This window comes from Centruroides vittatus, unplaced genomic scaffold, assembly GCF_030686945.1.
Source record: "Centruroides vittatus isolate TY-2023 unplaced genomic scaffold, ASM3068694v2 contig_349, whole genome shotgun sequence".
NCBI lineage: Eukaryota > Metazoa > Arthropoda > Arachnida > Scorpiones > Buthidae > Centruroides > Centruroides vittatus.
The window spans coordinates 1,161,969-1,172,351 of record NW_027122172.1 but is presented as its reverse complement, the minus strand read 5'-3'; the positions used below and the strand labels follow the sequence as shown (position 1 = coordinate 1,172,351).

The window sequence follows — 10,383 nt, the reverse complement described above, 5'->3', positions numbered from 1 at the left end:
TATGGACAGACAGAAATTAGGAAGAATTTTTATGATTTAAAAAAATCAATTAATTTCGATATATCTGCTTTATAAAATAAAAAAACTTTGATTTTAATTATTAAACTTTATTGCATATATTTTTGTATTTTATGTATTATATTATACAATTTAAAATAAATTACACTTTAACAATTCAATTTACATAAAAATTTCTTTTAATAAAATGCTTTATCTAAATTTAAAAAAATTTAAGCATTTTTTAAAAATAAAATTAGATAGATATAATAAAATATTATCTGTAAGAATTCGTGTTTTATTCGAATTATATTATACAAATATTCCTTTTATAAATATAAAATTTTATATTAAGAGTGAAACCAAGATGAAAATCCAAAGACAGTTTCAAGAAGGCGCTTTTAAATCAAAGGTGGTACATCGGGATCATCTGTAAAATCATCACCACATAAAATCTTCTCCGAGGAAAATTTTGAATGGTTCGATACAATTTTATCAATATCATCAATGATTCTCCCAGTAACTTCTAAATATTTTTCTCTGGAAAATATATTTTTAAAAATTAAAATTTGTTTACGATTCTTTTAACACGACTTATCTTAAATTCAAAGTAAAACTCACTTCTTCTTTTCATTATTCCAAGCTTTCTTTTCCTTCTTCAATAATTCTTTAGTCTAAGTAGAAAAAACATTACTTAAAAAAATTACAACTTTGAAAATTATTGATAAGTTTTTAATGATACCTTTGGCATAGTTATAAGAAGGTGTCCCGTAGTTTGTGACCTTTGAACTTTAGAATGGCTAGTAAAAACCTCTTCGGGAAGACAAAGCTGAAAGACTTTTTGCTTGACATAAACTCTCACATAAAAAGGCTGCACATCAACATCTAACAGTGATGTATCCAGAAACCTGGAAATAAAAAAATTACAATTAAAAATCATACAAAATTTCTTTTCACTTATAATAAACGTGTCGTTTAGTTATACACGATACATTTTCAAGCTCGTATGATTAAAAATAAAGAAGATATTGTCTTACTTATAAACAGCCAGATCTAAGAGAAATTGGTTATTTTCTTCGTCATCTGTTAATACAAAATCCAATCTGAGAGTGGAATGATGTCGTGTCTATCTAATTAAATACAAGTAATTACATATATAGATAAGATACGTACTTAGCTCGATTAATATTTAAAGGTCTTCCATTCTTATTGAACAGCGTAGGAGGGCATTTTTTAATATTTTTGTTCTCTTCTCTAGCGGTTTAAAACAACAAAATTAAAATGAAATAAATTCGAATGTTATTGATAAATAAAGCAAATTTATACATTTTCACGCTTCTTCTCTTTTCTTTCTCAATGTGTTTATGAATTTTTAATCGGGATTCTGGTGTAAATTCCGTACTCCGATTCCAAAACCTGAAAAATATTTACTTATAAACATCGGGATTTTTGTCCCGGATCATCATCAATGCCATTGTCTTCTCATAAAAAATGGCCTATAATATAGTGGGACGATATGCCAAAATGAACAGTAAAATTAGAAAAAAGGGCTTTAAATAGAAAAGAGGACCCGAAAATATCTTGCATTTCAATATCCATGACCTCAATGATCATTACAAATCTAAACATTATTAAAAACAACAGAAAAATGATAAATGTATTTAAGATTTAACATAGTTCTGACAAATTTTAAACATCTATCGCCATCTGTTGGATAAAATCGGAAAATTTTTTGATTACTTTAAATTAATTTTATAGAAATCCAAACTTATATTAAATTAAACCTCGGTGACATATATTAGCGCTTAAATAACAATTCCGAAGAAGCCAACTAGGTCTTATATTAAAAAAACACAAAGATTTATTTAAAACAGCTGCATTTGTTCTAGTAAAACTATTTATCGCAGAGAAAAACAATAAATTTAAAATTTTTAATTTTATATTTATAACAATTATTTATATCAAACTAAATATACATTACGGAGGATTTTTTAAATGCATTATTGTAAGTTTTTCAACGAACACGCATATTTTAATGCCGAATAAGTGAGTAAAAGTGCGCAATACCGAGTTTGATTTTCAGTTTTAAGACATTTTAAAAATAATAATAATAATAAAGTAATAAAATCAAATTGAAAAAAAAATCGTCCGTCGAGGCGGATTTGAACCACCGACCTATGGATAACTGAAAACCAACACCTACAGTCCACCGCTCTACCAGCTGAGCTATCGACGGAACTCAGAGAACAGCTCTATTTTTTACCCTTTTATTTTAACCTTGTAACCGCGACTAAAAATTACTTGTTATTTGATTAATATACGTAGTAACATCAGTATATAATTAACATAATTAAATGTTAACGGAATAATGACAATCATATTTTATTATTTAACACATTTAAGGTAATCTGTAATAAATTATTTTAATTAATTAATTGAAATTATGAACTACATCATCATTCCATATGATAATACAATAATTATAATGTAATTATTAAATTAATAATGCGATTTATTAGAAAAGATGTTACGTCTAATGAGAAAAATCACTTCTTGTTCGATTTTCTGAGAAAATTAACATTTGTTCAATTAATAAATAAATAAAATGCTAAACATTATTTTGTAGAAACAGACGAATTTAAGCAAATAATTAGCTTAAACCCTTCTGTTTTCTCCAAATTGAATTACTATTGAATTTTTAACGAGATTTTATTCCCGAAAAGAATTTTAAATGGAATTATTCACAAAGATTAGAATAATGATACGCTGTGGTTTCAAGATCGGAGAGCGTTGATGAAAAACTAGGTCACTAATTAAACACAGGATAACACAAACTAGTTTATACAGTAGTCTTGTATGGACTCCGCCTCGATGAACTATTTGTTGTTTTTCAACCAGGAACTTGCCAGCATAAAATGTTACGTGCGCGTAACATTTGATGTCTATTACTTACAAATTACAATTAAGTAAATTATCGCTTCTATATATCTGCACTTTATTCAATTTACAATTTATTGGTGTAATAATTTTGGAAGGAGAGCTACAGAATTTACCATTCGGTAGGGTTCAAAATTTTCGATACGATTCGGAAATGTCGAAAGACTCGAATGCAGTCTTGTTGCTAAAGTCAACAGTTTTCCCTATTGACTCTGGCAAATCTGTAGACTAAAGCACGAAACGTGTTGAATGAGCGAAAACTTAGTAATTAATTAAAGACTATCCTGTTTTCAAGTTTTCCGGGATAACAATTACTTGGATTTTCAACAGTTACTATTTCTATTCAAATTTTAATTAAATTATTTACAAAGAAAAAAATTTATTTACAATTTGAATCAAATGAAATAATTACATTTAAAATAGTTTAAATTCTAATTATGATTTTCACTATAAATTGGTATTTTTATGTTAATTAAATGAAAAAATTTTAATGAAAAAATTTTTCCATTTAAATAGATAGATAGTACGATTTAATCTTCGGTAGACCAAATTTTACTTATTTAATGGCAAAGATAAAATATTTGAGTGTTTTTAGAAAGAAACATCTCGTAAGTCCGCCGATAAGTAAATTTGAACAGCGGATAAAACATAATGATTTCATCTCCTCCCACCTTGCTATGTACTGTACAATGACGTATTTTTAGCAAACTCCCCTTTTAAATACGCTTACACGAATTCGTGGATCCTCCTGGCATTAAAGAAATTACCTTAAAAACTTTTTCAAATATTATCTGATATATTCGCGTGACTAGTAAGTAGGCTCGATACAACTAAGTAGACTACTACTAAAATACCTCATAGATAAAACTCGATCCTCTTCTTCATCGTGTACAGTTTCGTACTTCTTTTTAATTCTTTTTCTGTGTAATATGAACTAAATAGATTGTTTACCATATTTCCTGGACTGCTTTGAATATTGATTAGAAAAAAATTAATATTTATAGCGCAGATCCGAGATGTAATTTGAATTAAGAAACATTAATCTAAACGAGCGATTATTTATTGCGACATCGTCACGATGCCGGGCTGCAATTTTTAATCATATTTTTCATTTATTTGATTTAAAATATATGCTCTCCATCTTGACTTAATACCTTTCTTGCCCTTGTACATCATACTTTCCTGCTAGCAAAAGAGACGTGTCGGTCAACTATTAACTGCTTTCGGGGGAAAAGGTTTGAATTGAAATAAGATAACTTTCAGTTTGCATCGGACATTTACATATAATTAATCAGGACCTCCCGCCTCTACGCTTTCCATATCCGTCTCGACTTTCATCTATCTAACTCAGTTCTCGAGATTAAGGAAGGACAGGCAGCATTGGGAATTTATAAGTCTACAGTTTTTTTTAAATTGTAGCCTAGCTAGAGATAGTTGTATAGCCTACTATATAAATTTATGTAAGTTGTCTTATTAATTAAAGAAATATCAGGATGATTCTGTATTTTATAGTACCGTAGTATCCTGATAGAGTTTGTAGTACTGGATATACAGTCGAATTTCCAAAGAAGGGCCATTTCTAAACAGCGACCGTGTCTTCGGAAATGGTCACTGTTTAGAAATGTTTGTTGAACAAAAATAAACAAAAATGGTCTGCAAACAATGACCATTTTTATGCTTCCATTAATTTAATGGCCTTCTTTCAGAGGTTTGATTAGAATAATCAGAAAAAGTATTTACTAAATAGTAACCATTTCTGGTTTACCTCGATTTTTTTTCTTCGTCCTCATTATCATCGTCATCCGAGCTTTCTTCACTACTAGTAATTGTCGTTGATTTAGTTTTATTCTAAAAAATTAAACATAAGAAAAATAGATCTTTGTGCGATAGTTATAAGATTTTTAAATGAAAATTTACTTGGAAATATTGTTCTTGCTGACGAAGGATTTTCTGTCGGATATTTGAATAATTCTGAAGTGCTTGAATTCTTTCTGATTTAGAAATAGACATTCCATCTAAGTTCTAAACAACAAACGAATATATAAACGAATAAACGAAGATTATATATAATTAATTAGCTTAAAATACGGTATTTTCTAAAACTTTCCATAATTGCTAACCTCTAATTTTAATAACGTAGCAACAACATATTCCCTGTATCCTTCGTAATCAGTACAAGGATTACCTGTTAAGTATCTACAGTAAAAAATAATAAATAAGTACAAACAAAATTTTATTATGCGTAGTGATTATAAAGTCTATGGGCTTTAGCTTGTAGCTTTAAACTCCAATAGCGTTAAATTTAATATACTATAAACGGATTATAGAGCTGTTATTCGTGCTTAAAGTTGCACAGAAACTAGCTGACCAAATGCCCATAAATGAAAAATAGGACATTTTACTCAAAAATGTAGCATATAAAGAGTAAATGTGTTGTTCGGAATAAATAAACAAAGTTGTTAACAAATACTGGTGTAATTTATACCGTAAATCAAAGCATTTAGTTGTTTACGTGTCCATCTCCAAAAACTTAAAAAGTAAGGTAACTTCATAAGATGTAAGGTATTCGTAATAATTTGAAAATTCGACCCGAATACCGGCACAACAAATGCAATTGTTTTGTCACAAATTTAGACTTTACGTCTGTTTGATCCCTATAATTTATGGTAGGGGAGAGCGGGGCTAAAAGTTCCCGGGGTAAGTTGTTCCGATTGAAATAGCTCCACAAGGAAAAAATATATATGTAATTTAGTAAATATGTCATGAAATCGAACGTTTCTGCGCACCGACGGCAGCTATCTTAATCAGGCCAGTGACGTCCGGTACATTGGAAAGAGAGCCTGTACAGTACGTCGCTGATCCACATAAGTAAATATTTTCGTGTTTGATATTTTTGGTATATCTGGCGAATTTAAATAATTAGCGATTAGTTGTTTGGTATTTTTATTCAAAAATATATCGAGTATCTTGATATACTACGCTAAAACTGTATATGTCTCGTAACCTAATCTAGTAGTTGCTGTTTTGAACCCATGTGTTATCGGGGCTAGATGTTCCCTTCTTTCGGGGCATGTTGTGACCTTGGAACAACTTGCCCCAGTTCATCTGTACCGGTAATGCAGTAAAAATAATGTTTTTTTCCTTTTGCAGTATGCGGACTTATATTCGAAAAACAACACGGGGTTCTGTATCTCAGGAGTTGATGCAAAGAGCTGCAGATGCAGTTATTAAAGATGGTTAAAAAATAAAAACTGTTGCCAGAGAATTAGATATTTGTCATATGACGTTATATGAATTTGTAAAGAAGTTGAAATCTGGAGTAGAAAACGCTGCGATTGGCTACAAAGAAGTAAAATTGGTCTTTACAGAAGAACAGGAAAACAAGTTAGCGGAGTATTTGTTAAATGTAAGCTTTACTGACGAAAGACAAATCTTGGATCAGCCAGGGTCATCAGGAGTTGTAAATTTGCCTGCAACTTCTGGTGTTATACAAGAACTTGGAAAGGATGTTCCTTTCTCCCCTTTTCTTTAAGTAAAAGTTATAAATGTTGAAACGTAAAAATGTTTTCTTTATAATAAATTTAAGAAAAACAACTAATTATTGATAAGATATTATTGATTAGTCTTTAAATACATACTTAGTTAAATAAATTATTGTTTTTTTTTTTGCATATTACACCTTCCATAGATCTTGTAACAACTAGCCCCGAACCGGGGTAAGTTGTTACTTTCCGACTTTAGGTATTGTATTATTAATTATAAAAAAAACTTACAAAAAATCAACCCCAAAAACTGTATTTATAACAAAGTTAGATATATTACTAAATTTTAATCTCTTAATACTTATGCTAGAATTATGTTTTCTTAACAAAATATAAGGTTGATTAAAAAACGGAACTTGTAGCCCCGCTCTCCCCTAATGAGGAAGTGTAAAATGACGTCAAGTTGACGTAAAAGGGTACACAATTTACATAGAACAAGTGCATTTCACGTAAGGCTAAAATATAGAACGTGTCGGCGGAAAAGTGGACACTCGGCATTTCAACAAAGATTATAATCACTCCGCACAATATAATATTAATTATTTACAGAAATAAATTTACTTACAACTCTCTTAAATTATAATTATTTTTAAGATTTTCTATCGACGTTAACTCTCCTATGAAATTTAGCGTTAAATCTAATTTTTCTAGCGATTCACATCCTGTAAAATCAAAAATCATTTAACATTTCAGTTAAAAATAAAATGCAATTAATATTAGTTATATTTAAATTTTTAAATATAAACTACATATATAACTATAATAAAAATAATTAAATAATACCTTGAAGATTTTCAATTCTTAAAATATTATTAAGTGTGAGATTTAAATATTCGAGACACTTTAATCGATTGACATTTTCTGTTAGGAAACGAAATTAAATTAGTTTTTAAATATTCGTTAATTCATTAAAATTTATTTAGTATACTTTAATTAATAACACGTGAAAATTCATTACTTAAAAACTAATCGAATCAATAAAACCACAGTACAAGCGAATATTATAGGCACTGGTATTTACAGGCATTTCGAAAAGTATACGAGGTCCTATATCGATGGATCCCCGATCCGGGGCAAGGCAACGCTTGTTCTGCCAAGGAGGTGCCTGACGGGAGGCTTTATTTTACAGACATTAGGCCTAGGGGTTTGCACCACTAGGCTAAACGTCCGTAAGATAAAGTCGACAGATGAGAGGCGTATGTCCGAAATGCGTATGGGCGTCTAAGACAGGGGTCCGCAACCTTTTTGTACTTAAGAGCACATTCTAGAATACCGGTCGGACGGCGGGCACCATTTATTTTTTCAACGTAAATTTATATTTAGACATAATTAAAATACATACACATAGTGTACAAAAAACATCTAATTCCAAAAATGTAATAAAACATACACAAGAATATTAACAATAATTTTCACAAAACAAGTAATTATTAAAAAATGCATACAAAATCTACAAAGTATAAAAATTCTTTATAAAAAATATAAATCTGAAAGTCAACGTGATTTTTGGCATTGCATTTCATTGGCCATTGCTTCGTAATTAGGAGAGTATGATGATATTCCTGCTCGTAAGCAAACGTCAAGGTGTTCATCTGGAAGTCGTGATCTGTACTTTGATTTTATGATATTCGGAACGGACCGGTTTATTTCATTTTAGGTATGGGAAATTTGGTTTCACCAACCAAATTTCCCATATTTTTTCCTCTCGTGCCAAATCTTCACCAGATTTGGCACGAGAACATTTTCATTAAAAACGAAAAAAACTTTTACATAGCATTTTATTGAAAACTGAAATATTTTTATTTTTATCGTGGTCACACAGCGGCGGGCACACGTAAAACGATCGGCGGGCGCTATGGTGCCCGCGGGCATAGGGTTGGGGACCCCAAGTCTAAGATATTGCGGAATAAAGAGTGACGTAAAAAAACCATAGGGCACCTAGTTGCGTAGTAAAGACTAATTATATAATTCTTTTATAGCCCATATTATTTTGTATAACTTAGCGGGCTATATCTTACATAATTCGGACTCAATACTATTTGTTCAGTTATTTCGTGTATAGAAGAGTAGACGAAGCTATCCGAATAATGTCGCGCTTTACGCAGCTTTATGTAAGTAGACCTATATTGTATTTTAGTACACGTTCAATAATACTTATATTACCTATTTTGGGTATTACATTGTTGTGTAAATATAAAATCTTTAACTTTCTGCACCACTTGTCTAGATTTTCGATCCTGGAAAATGGAGAAAGATTATTATTAATATCAGCTAAAACGAATAGATGTAAATCGACGAGATTGGCATCGGGTCAATTAAATAAAGTATTTCAATGTATATTTGAGTAGAAATTCGAATTTACCTTTCAATATTTTCTTGGTGCAGCGATATTTCTTCCAAGTTAAATATTTCTCCTTCGTTGTGTTCGGCTCGTCTACGAACCATTTCTTCGGTAACTGCAGTAAAAGTACGAAAAAATTATCAAATGCTACAACTAAGCCACCGTTTTCGATAATTAATTCTGTAAAATTTCCTTACTCCCAACCATATTTAGTTCTAACTGCCAAAACGAATATAAACAAAGTTGGTTGTCATGGTAACAATTTCATATATTTTCGTTTATCTCTCCCGTTTTTATGCTAAATTTTGGAAATAATTAATTAGTAAAAGTTAATTAAAAGTATAAATAAATTTATTATTGATTTAAAATTGAATCGTATAAGAATAATTTAAAATTATGAAAGTTTGTTTTTCTTATATTCCGGTAGATGGCGTAAAATGTTTTACGTACTCTGTACTAAAAATCATCGACAAAAATGATCGAAGGACCGCAAAAAATTTTCATTTTTCGGGAGTAAAACGAGTTTTTTAAAAATACACTCGTCTCGGCTTTTTTATTAATGCCAATTTTTTAAATCGAATCGAATTCATTAATATTGGAAAAGATTAAAAGTGAAACGATCTCTCAAAAATGTATAAATATGTACTGTACTGTACATACGTTAGAACTGTTTTTCGATAGACCCGTTGCCGGTGGGCAGAAAAATATTTGATCGTACTGACGCCGGTGCGGTCGATTACGGTCGACTTTAAATAGTAATCGAGAGTTACCGTATTATATACAGTAACTCTCGTATTATATACATCTGTATTATATACAGTAACAGTATAAGCATTATAAATAAGTATAATTCGCGGTCGCGCATAATTACTGACATAATTTTACCGTCCGCGATGAGAAAAAGTCGAGAGACACCGAATTAGATTATAAATTTCATTTTTAATTACGAATATCGATACCTAACCACCAATACATAGACAAATACAGACAAATTTCATAATTAATTAATTAAATTTGTAGCCTATACTTAATTCGATATTCGGATTAAATAATTTAATGCCATTGATATATAGTTTGATATACGAAAACAATTTTAAACCCAACAAATTTTTATTAAACAAAAATTCAAATAATTTAAAAAGTCTTTTCCTACTCGTCTTCGCAATCCCGGCTACGAAAAAACTGACGTAACATCCCCGAGCGGGCAAAATCGTCCGCTCTTCGTGGCGTGTCCCGTCCCTCGTCCTTATCGTCTCGTTATTAGGTGGCCTATCCCGCGACGAGTATGGAAAAATGCCCTCGTAGTGCCTACTGGGTGAATAGACAGAGAGAGAATCTGTTATAACGGCCCTTTTTAGTCCTCCGAAGTCCGAAAGAATTCGAACGTTATGGAACAAATATTGTTTATGCCCTCTTCGTACGCATATATAAAAAAAGGTGAATAGGCGATCGGAATGAGGCGACGCAATATACGGACGATCGAGGGGCACCTCCTCCCGGAAGATTTTTTTTATCGAAAACTGGTCCCTATTTACGCCAACCCGGTGGCAACTACCGTCGTTCGGC

General features: G+C 30.6%; 1 protein-coding gene and 1 non-coding gene across 2 annotated transcripts; both read right to left on the bottom strand.

Moving 5' to 3' along the window:
- Nucleotides 1-288: 288 nt before the first annotated feature.
- Nucleotides 289-9,027, bottom strand: tilB (touch insensitive larva B). Its single transcript, XM_067269252.1, has 14 exons — nt 9,015-9,027; nt 8,839-8,932; nt 8,640-8,713; nt 7,260-7,337; nt 7,042-7,138; nt 5,055-5,130; nt 4,852-4,956; nt 4,700-4,782; nt 1,324-1,413; nt 1,171-1,251; nt 1,035-1,100; nt 740-905; nt 619-671; nt 289-537 (listed from the first exon to the last, which is right to left on the bottom strand). Exons 1-14 carry the CDS (start codon nt 9,022-9,024, stop codon nt 399-401), a joined length of 1,212 nt encoding a protein of 403 aa, XP_067125353.1. The 5' UTR covers nt 9,025-9,027; the 3' UTR covers nt 289-398.
- Nucleotides 2,145-2,233, bottom strand: TRNAY-GUA (transfer RNA tyrosine (anticodon GUA)). Its single transcript is given in 2 exon segments — nt 2,145-2,180; nt 2,197-2,233. It is a non-coding gene; the product is annotated as a tRNA-Tyr (tRNA).
- Nucleotides 9,028-10,383: the final 1,356 nt, after the last annotated feature.

What these genes read in the sequence shown, in the direction of transcription:
- tilB (XM_067269252.1), bottom strand. An exon ending in AAGAGAAGAAGCGTGAAAAT is followed by an intron (nt 1,252 to 1,323) that starts GTATAAATTTGC and finishes TTAAACCGCTAG; the next exon opens with AGAAGAGAACAAAAATATTA. An exon ending in TTCTTATAACTATGCCAAAG is followed by an intron (nt 672 to 739) that starts GTATCATTAAAA and finishes TTTTCTACTTAG; the next exon opens with ACTAAAGAATTATTGAAGAA.